Source organism: Echinops telfairi, unplaced genomic scaffold (assembly GCF_000313985.2).
Source record: "Echinops telfairi isolate 266 unplaced genomic scaffold, ASM31398v2 ScPeMD7_7400;HRSCAF=8409, whole genome shotgun sequence".
Classification (NCBI taxonomy): domain Eukaryota; kingdom Metazoa; phylum Chordata; class Mammalia; order Afrosoricida; family Tenrecidae; genus Echinops; species Echinops telfairi.
The window spans coordinates 45,015,835-45,039,841 of NW_022111300.1; the positions used below are offsets into that span (position 1 = coordinate 45,015,835).

Genomic DNA, 24,007 nt, shown 5'->3' on the forward strand with positions numbered 1-24,007 from the left:
CCAATGGCCAAGATACACGGCTAGGTGAGAGGGAAGGAGTTTTAGGTGGCTGCTTGGCGCCTGACCAGAGTCTTAGGGAAATCCGCTTCTCTTGAGCAGTCACTTCCCCTAGTTGTCCCTGGGATATGAAGAAGCACCTGCTCCCTTTAAGTTCCTCCAAAGCGTCCGACAAAGCTCCCTGAGCCCGTGGCCGCTCTCCGTTGGAGCGCCTCCGGGTCCTCACTGGACGAGCTCTCGCCTCGCGGCATTCTGGGAGGGGTAGTTTTCTCTCTCTCCAAGCTCCCCCCAGATAGACACTGGGCAACCCTCGCGGGACTACGATTCCCAGGCACCCTCGCGGTCCTTTGGGTCGCGTGGCCCGCGCCTGGAGGCCGGCTCGCCCGGGCGGGTCAGGACGCGGGCTGGTGGGCGGGGGCCGGGCTGTGCTCCGCCGCCGTCCGGTGACAAGCAGAGTCCGCGGGCCGCCTCGGCCCCCCGCGACCCCACCATGGTACGCGCCAGCCCTGTGGGGACGCATCTCCCCGCGTCCGGCTTGGACATTTTCGGGGACCTAAGGAAGATGAACAAGCGCCAGGTAGCGGAGTCGGGCGAGGGGACGTCCCGGGGCCGAGTCGGGGCTGTGGGAGTCGGGCTTGTCGGGCCAGGTCCACCTGCGAGCGAGCTCCCGCGACGGGTCGGGCGCCGGCGCTCAGCGGCCTGGGTTCAAATCCGCCCAGACCACGTGTGGGCTGGACGGACGTTCTGTGGCTCGAACGCAGCAAGCCCCGGGCAGAAAGGCCGGGAGAAGAGCGGCCCCGTCTCGAGGCTGTCAGGTGTGGTCGAGAAAGCGACGGGAGATGCCCGGACGCAGGTGACAGCTGTCGCTCACGTTTGAAGGGCAGCTCCGTGGACGATGGACCGATTTCCCAGCGGGGCTTCTGAGGCCTGACGGACGGCATAGGCTGTGGTCGTGGTAGCGCGGAAGGGACGTTGTGACCAGGGGGCTGTCCGGTCGTGCGTGTCCAAGCAGTGTCTCCCCGCCCCGGCTGGTGTCTCCCCACCAGCTGTCAGGCTGGGGCTCCGGGGACTCGGAGCAGCCGGTGACGCTCCATCATTGTGGGTCGAATGAGCGTTCCAAAGGGATTCCAGAAGTTTCTCTGGATCCCATCCTTCTGGCCGAACTTGAGTATGGAAAGCCACTTGGGAGGGATCTTGGGGTCTGTCAGTGAGAGGCCCCCCGGAGTGAAACTTCCTCTTCCGGTCACCCTAGGCAGAGACTGGCCAGCGTGGGGTCTTTAGGGCCTTCCCCCAAACCAAACCCACTGCCTCCCTATGACTCCCAGGGACCCTATAGGAAACCCTGTGGGGTTCCGAGACTGGAAAGCCTCGTCTTTCTCCCGCAGAGCACCTGGTGGTTTCAAACTGCTGATGTGACCACTTCTCCGCCACCAGGGCTCTTCTGTATGTCCTTAGCACCTCCCATAGGAGGCCAGAGTAAGGAACTGCACAGGGAGCCTGCCCAACCGGGGAAAATTGTTTCAGCTTCTAGATCAGTGGTTCTCAACCTTCCTAATGTTGTGACCCTTTAATACAGTTCATGTTGTTGTGACCCCCCCCCCAACCATAATTTTTTTCTTTGCTACTTCATAACTGTTATTATGCCACTGTTATGAATCGGACGACCCCAGTGAAAGGGTCGTTGGACTCCCAAAGGAGTCACAAGCCACAGGTTGAGAACAGCTGTTCGCTGTTCTAGATGAAGAACTGAAGTCAGGGAACCGTGTGCCCCAAACATGATGGCTACAAACCCCACTCCTACTGCGAGAGACTGCTGTCTAGTATGTTCTGATGCAAGGCACCCCTGTGCCCCAGGGGATTCTCAGGGCTGTGACCTTTGGGGAGCACACCACCAGACTGGTCTTCCCAGGCCCTTCAGGTGCCTTCGAACCACCACCCTCACAGCTAGAAATCCAGCTCTTAATGGTTGGTAGTACCTAGGGACTCTTCCCTCTCACCCTGGTAATACATTATGTTAAGGAAATCAGACCTTCCTACTGGTGAGGATTTGGGGGTGGGGCGGGTGGGTGCTGGTTGTCTTTGAAAAGAATATAATTTTCTCGACATCTCCATTGTGTTGAGTGGGGCGAGGGCCTGTGGCGGCAGGACGTAGCACATGCCTTTGGGCTGATGCGCAGCTTTTCTTTTTCCCTTCCAAGTGATTCCCAAACGAGGGCAGTGGTGTGGGAGAGTTTGGTGCCGTGGGTTTCTTGAACTTTGTTTTAGGATCTGGCTCTTTCTAGGAGTGCCTCGCTGGTGGACTCCTGAAGATTTCCGTCGTGACGATGAGCTGTCACCAGTCGTTACAAACCCACTGCGGTCAGTCGGTTCCAGCTCATAGGGGCCATGGAACAGGGTAGAACTGTCCCCCAGAGTTCCCAAGGCTGCCATCTCTGGGGAGCAGGCCGCAGATGGATCGCTGGGTTCCAGCCTGCCCATTGCTTGAACTCTGCACCATCAGGGCTTCTGATACCACTGGCTTGAAAACCCAACAGTTCGTGAGCTGAGCACTGGTGTGTTTCACAAGAAAATCTTCCTGGAAATTGTGCTTTGTTTAAAAACCTAGACTTGTTGGCTAGGTTTTTGAAGCTTCTGTAAAATCGGTGCTGCTTACCAGTCCTCAGAGGCGGCCTTGTGATGAGTGTATCAGTCCTTAAGCCAGCTTGGCTTTTATAAGTTCTGTGTGTTCCCAAGCTCTGTGAGAAGACCTGTGAGGAGCCAATTGCCTTGCTAATGCTTTGCTGGTCTTCTTATTAAAATTCAGCTCAAAACCAATATCTCCCGATTTTGAAAAAAGCTTTATCCTTTTGCTTGTTTCTCCTTGCCCAAATAACATCTTTATGACACCTTGTCCAACGTGCATGTGCTGCCAGCCTTGCAAGGGGCCACCGTTGTCTACTATCCCTGCGTCCTAGTAATTAGAGCAAGAGCCCACGCAGGACAAGGACTCTTTGTTTCTGCAAGGAGGAAGCGAGAGGAAAATAGAGCTACTGGCATGTCTGCTGCGCCAGCATATCCATTTGGAAATGTTGGTTTGAAATTCTCAGACATTGGCTGTTTTATCTTTGGCTGACAATTACCGAGTGTGGTCTTGCTTCTCATTAAATGCTGAGCACACAGAGTTGGTGGGCAAAGATGGAAAAACAGCACAAAACACCAGTGAAACGGGGTGGTGTGTGTTTTAGGAGAGGTTCCGACGTGCCAATGTTGTTGTCGGGTGCCGTCTGGTCGGTCCGACACATAGCCGCTCTGTACAGCAGCGTGAAACACTGCTGCCCCTGCACCGCCCTCACAGTCAGTGTTGTGTTTGAGCCCATTGTGTGAGCACAGCTCATAGAGGGCCTTCCTCTTTCTCCTTGACCTTCTACTTTATCAAGCACGATGTCCCTCTCAAGGAACTGGTCTCTGCCGACAACATGTCCAAAGTGCGTGGGACGAAGCCTCGCCATTCTCACTTCTAAGAGCATTCTGGCTGCACCGTTTCCAAGACAGGTTTGTTTGTTCTCGTGGCAGTCCCTAGTACTTTCATTATTCTCCCCCAGCACCATAAATCAAAAGCATCAGTTCTCTGTCTGTCTTGTTCATTGTCCCCCTTTCACACGCATAGGAGGTAATTGAACGTACCATGGCTTGGGTGAGGCGCCCCTTAGTCCTGAAACTGACATCCTTGCCCTTCATCACTTTAAAGACATCATGTGTAGTTTTGCCCAGTGCAATGCGCCATCTGATTTCTTTGCTGCCTCCATAAGCATTGATTGTGAATCCAAGAAAAATAAATGCCCACGACTTCCATCTTTTCTTCATTGATCACGATGATACCTGCTGGTCTGGTTGTGAGGCTCGGGCTTCCTTACACTGAGCTGCAATCGCTGTTGCAGCCTGCGTCCTTGATCCCTATCAGCAAGTGAGTCAGGTGCTCATGAGCCTTACCCTGCTGCTGAGTTCTCCATGTGGCCCAGCTTCCCTAATATTCAATCCGCATTCAGATGGAATACGTTTGATGAAGGGATGCATCCCTGACACGCGCTCTTCCTGGTTCTTAAATTGTGCAGTTTCTCCTTGTCAGTGCCCTGCCAGCAGTTCACCAGAATCATCTTTCCAGGTTGCAGTTTCTGGCCGGTCCTCCTCCTCGCCCTGCCCCGAAAGGCAGGACCTGGAAGTGTCCCCTGTGCTTTCCAGGGAGCTGGAGTGCCAGCTTTTGTGGCTTGGTCATTTCTTTAGCAGATGGGTGTGCTGTGCAGAGGAAGTACTTTTGAGGAACGAATCTTGCTTCTCGATGAATTTCTCCAGCATAGAGAGTCATATCTGGAAACGGGTTCTTAGTATGAGATTCTTCATTAGCAAAGCAGCAAGATTTTATAATTTGCTCATTAGGGGTGGAGCCAGGTAGTTTGAGATCCAGTCTGAAAATGGTGGTGGGGTGGGGTGGGGGTGGGGGTGGTTTCCTAGTCGGTTCTATAATTTATAGTGAACCTAGGGTTATGGAGCAAAGCTCCTGGGCAAGGGGAGCAGGTGGAGACGTTCTAGAAATGTGAGCTGATATTACGTGGGAGGCGGGTTTTGCTGTAGAAACAACACGTGAACAATGCCTGCTTAGCCCCCTACCTATAATGGCCTCAAAACTCTCCCGACTCGCTGCCCCCGAGCCTGTTCTGCCTCATAGCGGCCTCTCGGATAGGATGGAACTGCCCTTGTGGCCTCGTCTTTCTGCCTCAGAGCAGCTGGTGGGTGCCATCTGCTGGTCGTAGAGTTAGCAGCCCAGTGCACAACCCACGACACCACCAGGACGATGAGTGTTTGGGGCCATCGCTCTGTGTATGCTTTTAGTATGTGAGATTTCCAGAAGGGGGGTTACTGGACCAACAGTGGGTAGCCTCCTGAACCAAATGCCGGATTGCCTGGGAAAGGTACCCCAGCCCCCCTTCCCAGCTGCCTCTGCTGCCTCTGTCACCACCGTGTTTGACTGTCTACTGATTTATAAGCAAAAGGAAAACAGGGAAGAGGGACAATTATGGGTCTGAACATTTTTTAAAAGAATCATTTTATTGGGGGCTCGTATAATTCTTACCCATCCATCCATTGTGTCAAGCACATATGTACATGTCTTGCCATCATCATTCTCAAAACATTCACTTTCTACTTGAGCCCTTAATATCAGTTCCTCATTTTTCCCCCTCCCTCCCTCCTCCCCCCTCCCTCAGGAACCCTTCATAATTCATAAATTATTATTTTGGCATATGTTACACTGTCCGATGTCTCCCCCCGCCCTCTTCTCTGCTGTCCATCCCCCAGGGAGGAGGCTATACGTAGATTCTTGTAATCGGTTCCCCCTTTCCACCCCACATTCCCTCCACCCTCCAGACAGCGCCACTCACCACTGGTCCTGAAGGGGTCATCTGTCCTGGATTCCCTGTGTTTCCAGTTCTTATCTGTACCAATGTATATCCTCCGGTCTAGCCATATTTGTAAGGTGGAATTGGGATCATGATAATGTGGGAGAGGAAGCATTTAAGAACTATAGGAAAGTTATATGTTTCATTGTTGCTACCCTGCACCCTGACTGGCTCAACTCCTCCCCACAACCCTTCAATAAGGGGGTGGGGTCTGAACATTTTTAACATTGATTTCCTTTTTAGTAAGCTATCATTTTAAGCCTTTACTCTGTTTTCATTTAGATTTGCATGTTACATGTACTTGCCATGTTAACCGTGCTTCTCAGATCACTATTTACTCGGCACATTGAGCATATGCTCTGTGCCAGACCTGTGCTGCGTGTCGAGGCTCCCGCTGAGAGTGAGGCAGAAGTGCTGCCTGCGTGGGTAGGCCGTCCTCCAGTGGGACAGACACACTTAACTCATTGCATACATAATTATGATCGTGATGGATGATGTCAGCCAGCACCCGATGCGGGAGAATAAGGAACAGTCGGGCTTGGCAAACTCCAGCTTGCTGCCTTTTGTGTGTGAATAAAGTTTTATTGGAACACAACTCTGTTCATTGTTTTACATATCCATGACTGTTTTCTTGCTGCAGTGGCAGAGGGGAGGGTTTCCATGTAGACGGAAACCAAACCTAACCCACTGCCATCAAATCCATCTGACTCATCCCTACCCTATGTATAGTTTCCGAGACTGTGACTCCTTATAGGAGCAGACAGCCTCATCTCTCTCCCACAGGGCATTTGGTGGGTTTGAACTGCCGACCTTGTTAGTTAACAGCCCGACACCAGGACTCCTATAGGCCACAGGCAAAAAGATTTGCTTGCCATGTGTTCCTGTTCACAAATCACTTACTGAGTCCAGGCAGGCTTGGTGTTTCAGGTGTGACTTAAAGATGATGGGAGGTTAGGGACCCTCACAGGAAGGAGGGAGGGAGGGAGCCTCCTGGGCAGAGCGGACGGAGTACAGGGTGGTTGAAGGACCCCACGTGGAGTGAAGCATGTGCTCCAGCCAGCCCTCAACTGGCGACAGGTACTTAGGACCCTCTGGGTTTGGGTTTTTTTGTTTGTTTTGCTTCATACGTCTTATCCATAGTACAATCCACAGGCATGAACAAGGGGAATAGTCAGGGTGTACTGGGTTTTGAAGAGGAAAGACATGCTAACGAAGAAAGAGTTTGGAAAAGGGGAGATATTAAAAGAAAAACTTGCAGTAAGTGGGTCAGCTGAAGCCTTTTTCTAAACTCAGTTAGGGGCTTTGGTTGCTTACCAATGCTGCCCACTCTGCTCTGGTGGAGAGACGGCCTCAGGGAGCCTCGAGCCAGTTCCAGGACTGTCTGGCGTGAAAAGGGGAAGCTTACACAGATGGCTATCCCTCATCCCTGCCCCACGGATAATCCAGAGCCATCCACCAGGGCCGTCTTCATGTTTCTCACCGCAAAGACAAAGACCTGGTTTGTAAAGATACTGGTAGGTGATAAAAGACAATAGTAATGAAAACTGAACAAAGAAAATCAGGTGTTCCACTTACGTCAGGGCCAACTTCTGGTAGCTGTGGGAGGGGACAAGTCGGGGACTTCTTGTATTTCAGTGATGGCTCAGCTGGGGGAGATGGAGAGGTCAAGGGATTGAGGAGCCTGGGTGTTGGGTGGCCTGTCCCCAGGACACCAGCAGAGATGGTGAAAAAAGGAGGGTAGGGGCTGGCCCGATGGCAGGAGCCTCCCTGGTAGACAGTTGCCAGCAGGGGTGTGGGGCTTCCTTCCGAGTGGGCACAGTGGCTTCAGTCCCTGTATCTTCTTGGGGGAAGTTGGGCATTCCTACGTAGCCTGACGGTGCTGGGGATGTGGGCCGAGTCCACAGAAGTTGGCCGTCAGTGCTGAAAACCTTGTGCTTTGAGACACGGTCCAGGAGCAGGACAGACCGTGCTCTGAGGTGGTGTGGGGTCAGCTGGAAAGCTCCGGATAGCCAGCGGCACATGGCAAGGTCACATGCTGCCTTGTGGGGAACCTCGGCTGGCTCTCGGCCATACATACCTGAGCACCTTGTAAAGATTCACGAGGAATGGAAACAGACTCTCTAGGCCTCCGTCCGCCCTGGGGCTGAGGTGAGTTCCGGGTGAGTCCACACTTAACCTGGAACCTGTTCTCCCTGCTGTGGAGTGGGTAGAACTGCCCCTGTGGCTGTCCCAGCCGGCAACCCCCTTTCTCCCGAAGAGCGATTGGTATCGAACTGCTCACCTGGTTAGCAGCCCAGTGCTCACCACTCTGCCACCTGCCATCAGGGCTCCTTGGAATGCTCTGGACCTTACAAGCCAACAAGAGCCTGTTGCCTTGAGTCCATCCCAGCTCAGGGCAGCCCGAGTGGGTCAGAGCACAGGTCCGAGGGGCTTCCAGTGGGTGGGAGCTACTGGAGGCAAGTGACCAGTCCTCTCTTTTGAGGGTCCTCTGGGTAGATTTGAACTCTCAACCTTTTGGTGAGTAGCTGAGCACTTAGCCATGGACACCACCCAGGGACTCTGTTTCAGGGATTAGTGGGAAATCTTGGTTTCTCAGAACCAGGCCCACAGGTGGCTATGTTGTCTCCCCTTAATGTCACCTGCGGGGTCACATCTGGGAGGCTCCTTTGTGGGCACACAGCCGAGTGCTAGGTAGTCGTGTGCCCTGTGTGGATCAGCTCTCTGCCGCCAACAGCCTTGCCAGGCCCGTTGGCATGGCCACACGCTGCCGTGGCTTTTCACACCACGCGGTCCCCTCTTGTTGCAGCTCTACTACCAGGTGCTGAACTTCGCCATGATCGTGTCCTCCGCGCTCATGATCTGGAAAGGCTTGATCGTCCTCACAGGCAGCGAGAGCCCCATTGTGGTGGTGCTGAGGTACGTGCCGGCCCCCAACCCCCCCCCCCCCGCCCCAGGAGCTGGGAACCAGGCTGGAAGATCCTCGCCGATGTGTTTGCAGATGGTTTTTTTTCCTTCTGACTTTCAGGGAAAGATCTTAGACTTTTCAGTAGATGTTTTAGAGCCTAATTCTGTTGAGGTGGTATTTTAACCTGCTTCAAGTGACGATTCCCTCATGTGCCGTAAGTGTGTTCAGAGTGCCCAGGGAGCTCTGACATGCGGCCCACTGGCAAACATGGCTTCACCAAAGCTGTTCCCCTGCCGGGGCATCGAGGTGGTTTGTTCAAGCCGTGCCCTTGTGGACAGTTAGCTTGAGTCCCAAGACCGTTCTGCTTGTAAACGTGCAGCGTGTTTATTTAGCAACGTGAGCACTAGTGTCGGCTTCATGGAGCCGTCACGCCAGCCCACGGGGAGCAGTGGTCAGTCCTTTCAAGTGCAGTCCCTCTATTAGGCCCTGCAAGAGCGCTCCGTCCAGTGTGCCTCACACACGGAGTTCCCTGTCGGTAGACGGAGCTGTGTGTGGGTGAGCAGACAGATGGACTGACGTAGTGAGTGGGCTGTGGCAGCAGCCTGGTCAGGGACCCCGCTGCCCAGTTCGGGAGTGAGGCAGCACTTGAGACCCATGACTCCCATGCCCACCTGTCCCCTGCCTGGGGCCCAGCCGCCCCATCGTGGCCTCAGGAACCGAAAGACTGAGGTTCTTGCTTGTTTGGTCTCGGCCCTCAGCTGGGGGTCCAGCCCCTCGTTGACCACTCCTTGACCAGATGCTCAGTGTGAGGCGCTGGGAAGCCTAGCCAGCGAAGGCAGGGCCTTAAGAGTCTGCCGCCCGGAGTGACAGAGGTGCTGAGTTCCGAGAGGTGAGATGCCCCCCTTGAGGCCACGTTGTTGGTGTGCACTCCAGCTCACTGCCATCGAGCCGTGCCTACTCAGAGTGACCCTCAGGACAAGGCAGAGCTGCTGCCCTCGGGTCTCTGAGGCTGACTCTACGGGAGTAGACAGCCCATCTTTCTCCCGGGAGCTGGCTGGTGGTTTTGCCCTGATGCCCTTTTGGGTCACGGCAGCCCAGTGCATAGCCCGTCCGCCACCAGTTCACCCCAGAGTCACGTTGCTTCACTGATAGAAGCTGCAGGGGCTGGCTAGGGCCCCTTTCCTATTTGAATGCCAGAAGATGTCCTGGGGGCCCAGAGGAAATCCCAGGCCTTGTTGGTGAACCCTTAGGCTCTAACTGGTGTGACGTCTTCACTGATGCTGTGCGAGCGCAGCGGTCAGCCCAGACCACAGGCTGACCCTGGCACTTGCTTTGTTGTTTGCTGCTTCCTTCCAGTGGCAGCATGGAGCCGGCCTTCCACCGCGGAGACCTCCTCTTCCTGACCAACTTCCGGGAAGACCCCATTAGAGCCGGCGAGATCGTCGTCTTCAAAGTCGAAGGGCGAGACATTCCAATTGTGCACAGAGTCATCAAAGTCCATGAAAAGTAAGAGGCGTTATTCTCTTGGGGTTGTGTTTTGTGAGATTCTGGCTAAGATTTCTTGGCTTGTTAGGAAGCAGAGCCCGCCCTGGCTCCTGGTTCCCGGCTCAGGTGTTCACACACTGCCCTAGTCTGTGCAGGCGCAGGAACGATGGTGCCCTCCCACGGCGGCTCACAGAGCATTTGTGTTGTGTTGAGAATCCAGCGACTAGACGGAGGGCTCGGGAACACTGGGCAAGTGCAGTGCTGCCCACCTGGCAGGTGGAGTGCATTCTGTGGTTGTTGTTGTGAAGCACTGTCGAGCCAGTTCTGACTCATGGCACCCTGATAGGGCAGGGTAGAACTGCCCCTGTGAGTTTCCCAGACGAACTCTTTGGGGAGTAGAAGCCCCATCTTTCTCCAAAGTTTCTTCTGGTGGTTTCACGCTGCTGGCCTTGAAGCTAACAGCCCACTGTGTTACCACTCTGCCACCAGGGCTCCTGACATCCGTTCGGCAGAATGAAAGCCCTGGCTGCCTGGTCCTGCGCCATCCTCACAACTGCGGCTCGGTGTCAGCCTGTCCTTGCAGCTCCTGGGCCACGCCGGTCTTCTTTTTCCTGCACGCTTCTGCTTTATACCGAGCATGACGCGCCTCACCAGAGACTGGTCTCTCTTGATAGTATGTCCAGAGTACATGAGACAAAGCTTTTCCATCCTCATATTCTAGCATGATCTTAATTATTTAAAGGAGTCTCACAGAAAAATCAAATAAACACACACATTGTAACAGCATGATTTCAATGTGAGGATTACTTCCTGAAATGTAAAGAAGCTAGTGATGCCTCGTGCCACGCTAACCAAAGGGACTTTCTTAGCAGTGATGTCTGTCAGTCCTGATAGAGAAGCCCCTGTCCCCACGATTGGCCCTTTCACGTTCTGCATACATTCCCCACAGATGGACTCACCTTCATCACAGGTGACAAGTCGGGAAGATTCTTTGGGGAGCCAGAAACACTTCCATCAGATATTTTGAGTTTCCTGGAGAGATTGCGTTATGTGATTAGTGAAAATACTACATTGTATGTGCTTGGCGGTTCATTGACCTTTGTGCAGCATTTTTACCTGCAGAAATGATGGACTTAAAATCGAATTGTGTACACAGGTATCTTTGAAATCACGTGCCATTCTCACCCCCAGTGAGCGTGTGTGTGATGTCGCTGTGTGCACACCTCCAGCCCATCATTCACTGCTTCCATTGTCCCCACAGATGTTGGCCTGTGTTGCTCCATTTCACGCTGGGCCCTGGGGGGGGGAGGGGGGGGCTGGCTTCAGTTGTGTGAGCACCGGAAGGCCATGGCATGGTTACCTGGTATCTGCCTGCCCGTCCCTGGTGAGGACGCAACTCCATCAGAATGCACAGTGCCCTCGCTTGCCTGAGAGTCATGGAAGCTGGGGGCTGGTAGGGAGTTGGCCAAGTGATGAGTACTAGAGAGAGGCTCCAGGGGTGTTTGTCTCTTGGTTTCTTGTCTAATTGTGGCTGCAAAGGAACCTGCTCCTGTTTGCCGGGGTTGCAGTCTCTATGGGTCTGTCATCCTTGATCTCATGATCACTGTGCATGCGCCCCTTGATCGTACCGTCTCTCTAGCTACACAGTGCTACAGGTCGGGCTTCCAGTCTCAAGGGTGTCTGAGCAGCTCAGCAGACTGACAAATGACCCCACTTGTCTTTCTTAACACACTGGTTTTCAGACCACTGTGATCCTGATTTCCTCTCAAGTGGGATTTCATACCAACATGCTCGGTAGCAACATGCTCAGTAGTAAGACACAGGTGGCGCAGTGGACTAAGCACCACCTGCTAACCAAGAAGTCGGTGGTTAGCCGCTCTGTGGGAAGCTGTCCCAGAAAGCCTCACAGTCTCGGAGAACCTATGGAGCAGTTGCAGTCTGGTCACTGAGCCAGGATTGAGCTGACGGCAGTGGGCTGACGGCAGTGGTGTGTTTTCAGTCCTGGTGAAGGAGCCGATGCACCAGCACGCCCACATTCGCCAGGTCCCCGTGGGGGGTGTGAAGAGCCGCCTGTGTCTGGGTGGCCCCGGACCAAGGCCATCTCTAGAGAGGAGCAGGGTAGTGGTGTTACCATGCTGGTCCTTGGGGGCTGAGAAGGACTGAGAGCAGTTCACGTCCAACCCTGAGTGTCAACCCGGCCTCCTGCCCCCACTTCCTGCCCTCTTCTGACGGGTGGTGAAAGGGCTGGAGTGAGTCTGGGCACCCCACGCCCTCAGTGCCCTGTCCGGGTAGCAGGAAGCTGGACTCGCAAGACTCGCACGGGGGCTATTCACACACAATGCCAGGGCTAACCTTCAGATTGTACAAGAGTTAGCCAACCCTGCCATCCAGGTAACTCCTAGCAACCCTCTGGAGGACTTCCAAAACTGTGCATCTTCCTGGGAGCTGACCGCCGCCTCTCTCTTCTGCTGGAGGGCCTGGTTGGTTTGAACTGACGACCGACCGTGAGGTTAGCATGAGTCTAACGCCTCACTTACAGCACCACCAGGGCTCCCAAGAAGAAGTGAGGTGCTAGCACTTAGCTCATCGTGCTCTGTGCTTGGAGACAGCCTGCCACTTGGCTTGCTGGTTGCTGCAGCCCCTGTGTGCCAGAGAACTGCCCCTAGGTGTGTGCCTCAGCTGGACGGAGAACCGTGGGCTGGCATCTCAGGCCAGGGAGGGTCAGGCCTCCTTGTTTCCCTCAGGACCCCCTGTGATGGTGCAGTTGGCAGTAAATCAGAGCCGCTACTCAGTGACGCAGTGCCCACACTTGTTTTGAGAGGCTGTCATTTTGCTTTGCAGGGATAATGGCGACATCAAGTTCCTGACCAAAGGTGATAATAACGAGGTGGATGACAGAGGCTTGTACAAGGAAGGCCAGAACTGGCTGGAAAAGAAGGACGTGGTGGGAAGAGCAAGAGGGTGAGCACTGACTTCCAAGTCTTCCCAAGGCTCCTGAGCCAGAGAGGCATGCAGAGGCCGACTCACTAAACTAGGGTGGTAGCTTCATTGACTGCTATCAGCGTGTGTAGGGAGCCCCGGTGAGTGTGAGTTTGCACCAGGAAGGCGGACCAAACGTAGCACTCTGAGGACCCAGCACCACAGTGCAACCGGAGTGCGGGCTTCTCTTTGGCTAGGTGTGTGCCTTCAGCTGGTGTTGGTGATTTCCAGCCTCATGTTCCCATGGGCCGGGGGTTTCCAGGATCCTGCTTTAGAAGCACACTCCCCTCTAGAAATCATTGTGCGCTCTAAGCAACATTGCTAGACAGCCTCCCAGAAGTCACCCCTGCTTGACACTCTGCAGACTGTGCCTACACAGGCCGTGTGTGTCCAAGCATGTGTAATAGGTCATTTTACATCGTTTGTTTGTCTGCTCAGGAAGAAGTGTCAGATCGGTAGCCGTGTCCTTCTGCGTGGCTCCATGCCATGTCAGTGAGCATGGGGCCCTAGTAAACCACTCCAGTCTGATGGGCGTGTAGATCATTCCCTGCTGGAAACATCTGGGGCCGTGTCTTTTCGTAGCCATCTCTGCTTCATTGTCCCAGCTCTACTGTTTGTGTCTTTATTACAAAGCCTTTTGAATCCTCGATGAATGCTGCTCGAATAGCCCAGTAGTGGCACTCCCCAGGAAGACTGACTGCTTCAGACTGAGTGTAGTATTTTCAGATGCTGCTGTAATTGTTAAGGACATTGTTTCTATTACTTGCTTTTTATTCTGCATTGTAGGTTTTTACCCTATGTCGGTATGGTTACCATAATAATGAATGACTATCCAAAATTCAAGGTGAGAACTTGTCTGGGTGAGTGTGTGTGTAACAGTGGAGCCTTATGAATCAGGGAGCTTCGTTTGAACGTGCTGTAAGGGACAGCCTTCTCAAAATGCTTCCCTAATTAATTGTTAGACGAGTAGTTCTAGTTAGCGACAGTCATCTCATCATTTAAATGAGCGACATTTACTTTTAGCCCCTTTCATCTTCTGCGTTCTTGATGTGTCGTTCTGAAATGGCATGTTCGAACACACGCACAAGCAGAGTAAAACGGGCCAGAAACCTGAACCTCTGCTGCTACAAATGGTGGCCACTGGACCACCAGCCCGAGGAGCAGGGGTTGGCGGACAGGCCTGGCGGTGTGCTCTATGAGGTCCCAGCCCGAAGCCCGTGCAGCCCTGCTCCTCTGCACATGCATTCCCTGTGTTTGGCCGGGTGGAAAAGAGAAACTGATCCAGAGACACTCGTGTAAGAGAGAGCTTTATATCAAGGAGTAATTGTATATTGAGAAAATGCCCCAGCCCAGTCCAGATCAAGTTCCCCAGTCCGATACTAGTCCATAAATTGCTCTTCGGACTCACGCTGCACATGCAGTGATGCAAGATGCAGGAAGATCACAGGCCAGTGGGTGCAATCTTGTGGATCCAGTGGCGGTGGAGGCATCTCCAGGGCTCTCATAGGTTTAAGCTTGGCTCCATGTGGCTTGTCAACAGGAAGGTGAAACCAGAGAGAGGGGGGCGGGCCTCCAGCCAGCCATTTATCTCAGTTGCCCTCCAATCAAGCTGCGACCTGATTGACAGGCTAACCTCTGCCCACATGTGCTAGCATGCTGGCACAAAAAAACAAACTATCACAGTCCCCCAGGGTCAGAGTTGCTCAGCGGCAACATTGACACAGTAAGCCCGATACTGCCCTTCTCCCAGCTTCAGGGAAAAGGGTATCCGTGTTCTCGTCACTTATCGGAGAATGGGGGTGGGGTGGGGGGCACGGCTCCGTAGTGAGCGCACGTTGGAGCCATGGTCCCAGGTCTGAACCTTAGCCCATCCCTGTGTGTCAGGGGTCACAGTGAGAGCAGGGAAGAGGAGGCTGCCCTGGATAAGTGCTCATTGACAGGCGCACAAATGGCTAGACCCCCGTTGTTAACCACTGTGCTTCCTTTCCAGTACGCCCTGCTGGCTGTGATGGGCGCCTATGTGCTACTCAAACGCGAGTCCTGAACCACGAAGGCGGGAGTTCTGCTGCCAGATGAAATGCATTGTGCTAAAAAAGAGAAACTAATATATCTGAGATGCTCCTTGTTCTGCATAAAGGGACCCAGTCCAGAGACCTTTTTTTCTTGCCCAAATAAACGCTTCCTCGGTAAGGCTGGTTTTCTTCCGTGGTCTCGATCTGAGTCGGCTCAGTCGGCCTGGCAAGCAGGCTGTGTGACGCGCGTGCAGTCATTCAGTAGGCCCCGGCCTGCAGTGGGGATGGTGCGTGGGCTACACAGTGGTGTCCCAGTGTCCCTGTTTCAAAACGAAAACTCCTTGCTTACTAGAACTGCCTATCTGGGGTCGTGGTGAGATGTGGGGGACAGGGCCTTAAAAGGTGATCGTTTCTCATTTATGAAAACGGATTCTGACAAAGTTATAAACCCTAGGACTTTTTTGAAGGAAAGGTATCATCTGTTTTGTTTTTGTGGTGTGGTGCATCTTGTAAAATTATTTGAAAGGTATTTAATATAAAATCAGTACATGTACCTTGAAACCTCACAGAAGCTACCGGCAGGGCATACCCTTTCCTCAGTGTCTTCCCACTGTGTCCTGGCCACCATCACTGTTAACTTAGACCTCTGAACATGGGTGGCAATCAGCGGCACCCAAAGTGGGCGTGCCACCCTTGCTTCCAAAAGGAATGCTCCAGGGGCAGCAGAAGTTGATGTCTGCACGTTATCCTAGATCGTGGCTGCAGTACACAAGGCCTTTCATTACCGGGTGGGCACTGAGTAATTTTTTTTTTTCTGAAAAGGAGATGGGACACCAAATCCGTTTGGTAACCTGTCATATCAATAGCCTTTCACTCAGCATATTTATCAGTCACATGTTTTCCAGCCACTCTGGGTGGTGGGGAGGAAGTCCCAGCCCTGAAGAGCTGGCAGTAAGTACAGTGTGTGTGGGGGGGTGGGGGGGTGAAGGTCAGATAATAAGCGGTAGGGCTGTGAAGAAGGGGAAGCAGGGGAGATGGGGATGAAGATCAGAGAGGGTGTTAGTTCAGGTTGACCGGGGAAACAGATCCAGAGACACTCATGTATAAGAGCTTTATATAAAAGAGTACTTGTATATTAAAACATCCCAGCGCAGTCCACATCAAGTCCATAAGTCCGATCCTGGTCCATAAATCCTTCTTCAGACTCACACAGTCACATGCAATGATGCAGAATGCAGGAAGATCACAGGTCGGTGGGTGGAAAGTCTTGTGGATCCAATGGCGGAGGAAGCATCTACAGCTCTCTGGCTGCCATCAGCGTGGCTCCATGTGGCTTGTCCACAGGAAGGGGAAGCAGAGAGTGTGGCCCACCTCCAGGGAGGAAGTTCCCAGAATGCTCATGAGCAGGCCACGCCCATAGGGAGGCATCATCAGGCCGTGCCCGATTGACAGTCTCGACTCCACCCCTACACTGATGTAGCAAGTTGACATGAAATTATGTAGCTACCACAGAAGGGCTCTCCTAGGAGGTGACAGGAAACAAAAGGCAAAGAGGAAAGGTGGCATCCTGGTAGTGCCCTGGGTTAAGCACCCAGCCTTGAGCCTTTGGAGCCACCTAATGGTGCCTTGTGAGAAAGGCCTGGGCATCTGTTCCCACACGGCCATGACCAGGGCTCTCAGGCCCTGCTGCTCTCACTACTGGGGGTCGGGGGGCTCTCTAGTCAGCACGACCCCCCAGTACCCAGGACCCAAACCCGCTGCCATCAGATAGCAGTGGCAGAAGAAACGCGAGGCTGAGCGATGTGGCAGCCTGGGCGAGGGGTGGGTTCTAGGGCAGCCCTCCACGGGCCAGTGTTGCTGATCACCTGGTTACAGGTTCACACGCAGCTCCTCCAGACAAGCTGAGAGGCACCTCCATCAGACAGCTGCTCCAGAAAAAGAGTATTGGGAGCCCAGAGGTGGAAGTTGTTCCCTAGAGAAGGGGAATGCGTGGGCACGTGTGAGGTACTCATGCTTGATGACCCGGGAGGTTTTGTTCATGCTTTTTAATAGAAATAGAAAAGGGAAGGCTAGAGTTATGTGACAGGGCATGGTGAAATGTGACGTCATCATGAGGGGCAACAACAAAAGGGACGTAGAGGTATGGAATTCATGTGTGTGACTGAAGTTGGGTTGGTACCCTAGAATTGTTTAGATGCAAACTCAAATGTAATATTCATGATAACCGCTCAGGAAAAAAGGTTTTTAAACACACACAGAAGGAAAGGGGGTGGGAACCAAAAGGCTCATCCCAATAAGACGTGACCCGAATTATAGGACACACAGGAGACGAAGACAAATGACAGAGGGGCAGAACTACCCCGTTCTCACCAGCAATGACAGTGACTAAATGCGCTGGAGGCTCCCATCAAAAGGGAAAGCGCGCCAGAATGGACGACAGAAACATGACCCACAGGTTTCTGACGAGAGCTACCCCTGGGACCCAGGGCACAAATAGTGTGAAAGTGAAAGGATGGGGGAGAGTCCTCCGTGCAGATAGAACCAGGAGGGATGGCCTGGTCTCCCTAGTCCCCAAATAGTAGACTTGACACAAAGCTCTCAGGAGACACTGAAGATGGACATGAAGAAAACAGTGACCACAGGTTCCATTAAGACTTAACCATCAGTCAGTAATATAGGGACTCAAATATATTAACACTGATAGAATTGAAGGGAGGAATAAAACTGCCTTCATGGAGGCCTCGATCCACCACTTTCCATACTGGGCAGAGCGTCTAGAAAGGAGACCGACAAGGAAACAGGATGGATTGACACTTCAGACCATGTGGATGTAACAGACATATGTAATAGACATGTGTCGAGCGCTCCCCGCCCCGCCCCCCACCCACAACAACACTGGACATTGTCTTCCAGTGCACATGGATCATTCCTTAGAAGAGACCCCAGTGTAGGTTAGTTACAAAGCAAGTGCAGGATACACATTTTACAAGATTGAAATCATGCCAAGTAGGTCCTCTGACCTCAGCGGAAGTGGAACTAGAAACCAATAACAAAGGAATTTAGAAAAGACAGGCATATGGAGAATGACACTATTAAACTGCCAGTGGGTGAAGGAAGAAATCTGGAACTTCTTAGGGCAAATTAAACTGAAAGCTTGTTGTTGATAGGTGCCATCGAGTCGGTTCCGACCCACAGCGACCCCTACGTTCAGCAGAACCAAACACTGCCCGGCGCGGCCATCCTCACAATCGTTCCTATGCCTGAGCTTACTGATGGCAGCACGGTGTCAGTCCATCTCCTCGAGAGCCTTCCTCTTGTTTGCTGACCTTCCACTTTACCAACATGATGTCCTTCTCCAGGGACTGGTCTCTCCTGATAAACAAGTCTGATGTATGTAAGCCAACGTCCCCATCCTTGCCTCTGAGGAGGACTCTGGCTGTCCTTCCAATACAGGTCGGTCTGTCCTTTTAGCAGTCCATGATACTTTGAATAGTCTTCTCCAGAACCACAATTCAAACACTTAGATTCTTTCTACAGTCTTCCTTATTCAGTGTCTACCTTTCGCAGGCATCTGGCTGGGGTCAGGCTCACCTTGGTGCTCCAGGGAACATCCATGCTCTTCAGCACTCGGAAGAGGTTTGCCCAGCAGACTGACCCGATGCAGGGCAGCTCTGGAAAGTGGAAGGGCAGCAAGCCAGAGCATGAGAGTCAGCAGGATGAAGCCTGGGGTGAGAGACAAAATAGTAAATCTTTTTTAAAAGATAGCTTACATCAACAGCCTAACTCAACAATTCCAGGAACTAGAAAGAGAAGCCCAGACCAAGCCTAAACCAAGCACAAGGAAGGAAAGAACAAAGATCAGAGCAGAAATAAAAGAGAAAACAAAACACCACTTGAATCCATAAAACCAAAGGCTGGTTCTTTGCAAGAAGGTCAATAGTATTGATAAACTCTGAGTGAGACTGACGAAAAAGAGAAAAGAGGCAAATACCCCAAATAAATGAAAGAAAGGACGTGACAAGCTACCGGAGACTGAAGAGCAATTGAACGACAACAAACAGTGGTTCAGATGACGTGGGCAAATTCTTAAAGCACACAACTCACCCAAATGGATTCGAGAGGAAATAAATGTTGACAAACCCATCACAAGTGAAGAGATTGAATCAGTGGCCAAAAACCTCCCCACAAAAATCCCGGACCAACATTGAAGGAACACTTGACACCAATATTGTAAACACTTCCCCAAGAGAGAGAGAAGGAAGGAAGGACTACTTCTGCGAAGGCGGCCTAACCCCAATAGTGTGTGCGTCTGAGTACATTAGAGAAACAAATCCACAGAAACTCATGTATAAGAGAGAGTTTTATCTAAAGGGTAAGTGCACATCAAGGAAACATCCCAACTCAGTGCTGCCCAACCCACAAGTCCAATATTAGCCCATATGTCTGACACCAATCCACAAAGTCCTCCTCCATCTCACAAAACACACATTATGACGTGACTGCAGGAGGAAAGCCGAACATGTAAGCATCTCAGTGCTGGCAGGGGTCTCCACACAGCTGCTCCAGCACCCAGAGCTGTATCGGGGTAGGTCCATGTGGCTTCTCCTCAGGGATGTCTTGCAGGAAGTGAGCCTTGCCAGCTAAAGCAGGGAACTGGCTAAGGCACCTGCACCCTGGTCCGACTATCAGAAAGCAAGAGACCCGAGAACTAGAAAGGTGAGGCTCACCGAGCCATTTATCCCTCCGCCCTTCAATTAACCCCACATGTGTTTATCGGCCAGGTTGGCACAATAAACTTATCTCAGTATTGTTTATGAATACAAATTCAAATAAGCTCAGCTAAATACTAGTGAACAGAACCCAACAGCATAGTAAAAGGTCCCTACCCCATGACCAGGTAGGATTTATTGCAGGAATGCAGATAGGGGTCAACATGGGAAAATCAATCAACATAAGACAACACATCAATAGAACGAAAAAAAAAGAGCTACAAGGTCTTGATGAAAACCCCAAGGGAGATCAGAATAAAGGAGACATTTCTTAACATGATTCGGAGAATATATGAACAGCCAAAATTACAGTTAATGGAGAGAGGGAGGCATTGGGAGTAAGAGGAGAGTGCCTGCTCTCCCCACTCCTGTATTGTGTATTTCATAAGGGAGGAGACAAGAAGAAAAAAAGGTGCTCAATTAGAAAAAGAAGGTTAATTTTATTTGTGGATCACAGGATCTTATCTTTAGAAAATCCCAAAGAATCCATGAGAAATCTACAACTAAACAAGGAATTTGGCCAAGTGGCAGGGCACAAGTTCAGCTAGATTTCTATACATCATCGGTGAGAAATCTGAAAGGGACCTTAGGAAAACAATTCAATTTACAATAGCATGTAAGGGAATAAAATACCGAGGAATAAATCTAGCCAGAGATGTGAAGGACTTGGACAGTGAGATCCCTGACTCACTGTCATCAGGTCGATGCCAACTCATCGTGACCCTTCGGGGCAGGGAGAACTGGGTGTCCAAGAATGCAGATGTTTAAAGGCGCCGAAAGCCCTGTCTTTCTCCCTTGCAGCGGCTGGTGGTTCAAAGGCAGTCCTTGTGGGTTGCAGCCTGACTCGTAAGCACCACACCACCAAGATTCACTGCAGCACTGTCCACAATAGGCAAAAGGGGCAAACAACCTAAATGCCCATCAGCAGAAGAATGGGTGCACAGAATGTGGTACGTCCATACAGTAGAACACCACGCCGCCAGGAGAAACGCAGTCTAAATATGTGCCAGTGTGGATGGGACCGGGAAGACATGTTCAGTGAGATAAGCCAATCACAACGGGACAAATGAGCTCTGACAGAGTAAACAATGTACAGAGAGCAACGTTTGTTAGTGGGTCCTAGGAGTGGTGTGGAGGGGCTGATGGCAATCAGAATCACATCGATTAAGGGGAGGACTTCAGTTTTGATTAGTGTAGTTGTCATTAAGTTGTGCACCTATAAAAAGCGGATTGGGCAAAGGTAAGCTTTACATGTTTTGCAGTAAGAACAAAAATAGGACGGGAACAGCTGCCGAGTGAGCCTGCGTTTGTACACCCAGACACCACCGATGATTTGGTTTCTGAGTTTGGGGCTTTACCATCACGGTTGCATGAGACATCCCCATCATTTAGCCTGATCACATGCTTAGTGCTCTGGTCTACCCCGAGACAGTTTGCACGGCGTAGTGCCTGGGGTCTGACACACCTAGCAGCAGCCCTCTGAGGCACAATTGGTCTCTAGTCACCTGGAGCAGCAGAGAACAGGAGGAGGAGATGGACTGTGGGGGCGTATTGCCTCTTTGACCAGGAGGTCCAAAGAGCCAGGCGGTGCCCTGCTACCAGTCCTGAGCATGGTGCTCAGAGCTCGCACAGAAGAACACTGATCATGAGGAGAGGGATGAAGCATGGCATTTTCAAATTCTCAGACTTAACCTTGGCAGAGCCCTGGAGAATGGATGAATCCATGTAACGATCGCCTTGACGTCACCTTTAACCCTTAGACCACAAGCACCCCTTGAAGTCGTGAAAACCAAATAGTTGTTTGGCTTAACTGACATAAAACGTTGGACCTTGAACCCTAGGCTCTCTAAGAACTGTCTCTGGGGGATCAAACTGGCAAGAGCAGTTGGAAGGACCAGGCAGGAGCTTTAGGGGCAGTGAGTTTATGTTAATGGGGCAGAGGGACGTGGACAAGGAGTGTGCGTGGCCACACAGCCTGAAGAATGCCATCAATGCCATGGAATTGTTCACAGGGAAAGAGCTTAACTGGTGTGTGTTGTGCTGTGTCTGTTCTCAACCACCCTATCAGTCCTCGCGTGATGGGCTTATTCACGCCGCACCATGCCTCCCCACCCACCCAGGTTGCAGCTTGGATTAATTTAACGCTTGTTCAACTGATCACATGGAGGGAGAGTGCAGATTCCCGTCTGACAGGTTTGGGGCGGCTCCTGTGGTCCTGCCTTTCCCACAGGCTCCTGGGCAGTGCCCATGGTGCAGGTCCTGAGGTCCTGCCTCTGCGTCAGGGAGCGTTTGAGGAACAGGTAAGAGGCCTGTGATGTTTTACAATCGTGTGCTCTTCCCTCTGGTGCACGACTCGGGCTTGACACCCTTTTCCATCAGAGCACACAGCTCTCCCTCAGTCTACTGCATTTGCCAATTCTGAGCGAATCACTTAAGCACCTCTCTTGTCTTGGGCAAGTCTCTTGCACTTTCCTCAGACAGAAATGGAGACTAAGGACTGCACTTAGCTCCCACGTGGTTGGAGTGAGTGGATAATTGAAGTCATGTTTTCTCAGTCCTTGACACGCACGTGGGGTCCACACCAGGAGCATTCCTGTTCCCCGGTATTACTTCTGTGTCCCCATTCCTGGTAAGCCAGCACTACATTACCTGCCTCGACGAGCTCCTGACCAGCCGAAGACAGCAGGAGCCCTCTGGGCAGGGCAGGGGCAGCCTTCCATCTTCTCTCTCTCTCCACGTCTACAGGCTCGTTCAACAAGAACGGGACTCATCCTTTTGAAACCAGCTGCGTGGAAGAAAACAGTTCACACAACGCTTTCTGAAAGCCTCGCTCTCTTGCGCCTTTGAATCAACCCTTTGCTTATGAAAACTAGAGTTTCCTTCCCTTGACTAAGAATGGAATCTTAGAAAGCTGAGTCTCAGACTCCATCACTTTATCATCTTCCTGGAGACCCGAGGTTGGTTCACGGGACTTTTTAAAAAGCCCGCAACGTGGCCATCTTTTCAGCCATTCTTTGCACACGTCTAACACGCTGATACAAACTTTGCGAGAACACCCGAGAGCTGTGCCGCGGCCCAGTCAGTGCCATTTAATTGCGTCTAGGCAGAGAGCCTCCTTAGCGAGGATGGCGAAAATTGGTGTCACTTCCTGTGGACATGTTAGGAGGGGCCAGTTCCTGGAGAAGGACATCATGCATGGGAAAGCTGACGAATCAATCCTGACTCAGGGCCGCCCTCTAGGCCAGGGTAGAACTGCCCCTGTGGGTTTCCAAGCCTGTATGACTTTACCGCTGTAGAACGCCTCATCTTGTCTCCCACGGAGCAGCTAATGGTTTTGAACTGCTGACCTTCTAGTTAGCAGCCCAGTGAGTAACCACTGCACCAGAAGGGGAAACTCCTCGATGAGATGAGGTGACACAGTGGACTGCAACACCAGGCTCACCCATTGTGAGGATGGCACAGAACAGAGCCATGGAGTTGCTAGAAGTCTGAGCCAGCGTGATGGCACCCAGCCACCACAGGAAGCCCTCTCTCTATTGAGGTGCCACTGACCTGGATAGCAGGAGTGGTGGTGGGCAGTGCTGGATGCAAGCTCTTTCATCTAGGGGCCTCTGGAGCAAGCACCATGGCTGGGACACATCAGCAAGAAGCAGGCTGACCCGAGGAAGCTAACATAGCATGCCAGTCTCCAAATGGCTGGCAGTTCATTGATCAGGTCTAACAGCTCCCACGGGGTTGGGTTTAATTGTTTTCAAGGCATATGGTGGACACAGATGGGTCAACTAAGTTAGAGGCAGGGGAAGACGATATACAAAAACTAGATTCAAGGAGGGTAAAAACCACCTTTCCGTCAACAACAGCTTTACTGTGTTACGTAAGTGGACAGACCCTGGGGAAGTTCAGGGGCACTTCCTAGACAGTGTTTTGAGTTCCTGAGTGGTGCAGACCGTGAAGGCATCTGTTGCTAAGCAACAGCATCGAGGTTAGAGTTCCCCTGGAGGCTCCAGGAGAAAGGCCTGGAGGGCCACCTCTCAGAAGCCTTCCATTGGAAATTCTCCGGAGCTCAGTTCCCCTCCGACGCTCACGGCATCGGCCTGACCCAGAGTCAGCTTGGCCACAACTGTCTCGGTGGTATTTATCATTCATCACGGAAACCAGCAAAACTAGAAAGATTCTACTACCAGATGATGGTTGATGGTGTAAAGAGCTTAATGGTAGGACCTGTGATTTCCTAACCCACAGGCCCTAGCCCTGCCTTACTACCTCTTTTCCTTTGGCAATTAATTGACAAATTTGAACAAACAAAAGCATCTTCAACTGTGTGCGCGCGCGCGCGCGCGCACACCCCCCCCCCCCCCCCCCCCCCCCCCACTCCATCACCCAGATGGTTGACTCCAAACTCCTGTATAAGAATTCTGGATAATATTC

General features: G+C 52.1%; 1 protein-coding gene across 2 annotated transcripts; it reads left to right on the plus strand.

The window, feature by feature from the left end:
• Window positions 1-425: 425 nt before the first annotated feature.
• SEC11C (SEC11 homolog C, signal peptidase complex subunit) lies at window positions 426-14,988 on the plus strand. Of its 2 annotated transcripts, none has more exons than XM_004703018.4 (6): window positions 426-574; window positions 8,236-8,345; window positions 9,691-9,840; window positions 12,661-12,780; window positions 13,585-13,642; window positions 14,789-14,988. In XM_004703018.4, the coding sequence occupies exons 1-6, from the start codon at window positions 488-490 to the stop codon at window positions 14,840-14,842; spliced, it is 579 nt and encodes a 192-aa protein (XP_004703075.1). In that variant the 5' UTR covers window positions 426-487; the 3' UTR covers window positions 14,843-14,988. The 2 variants fall into 2 exon arrangements, with proteins under 2 accessions (XP_004703075.1, XP_045152231.1); XM_045296296.1 differs by having other exon boundaries at window positions 472-490.
• The last annotated feature ends 9,019 nt before the right edge of the window (window positions 14,989-24,007 follow it).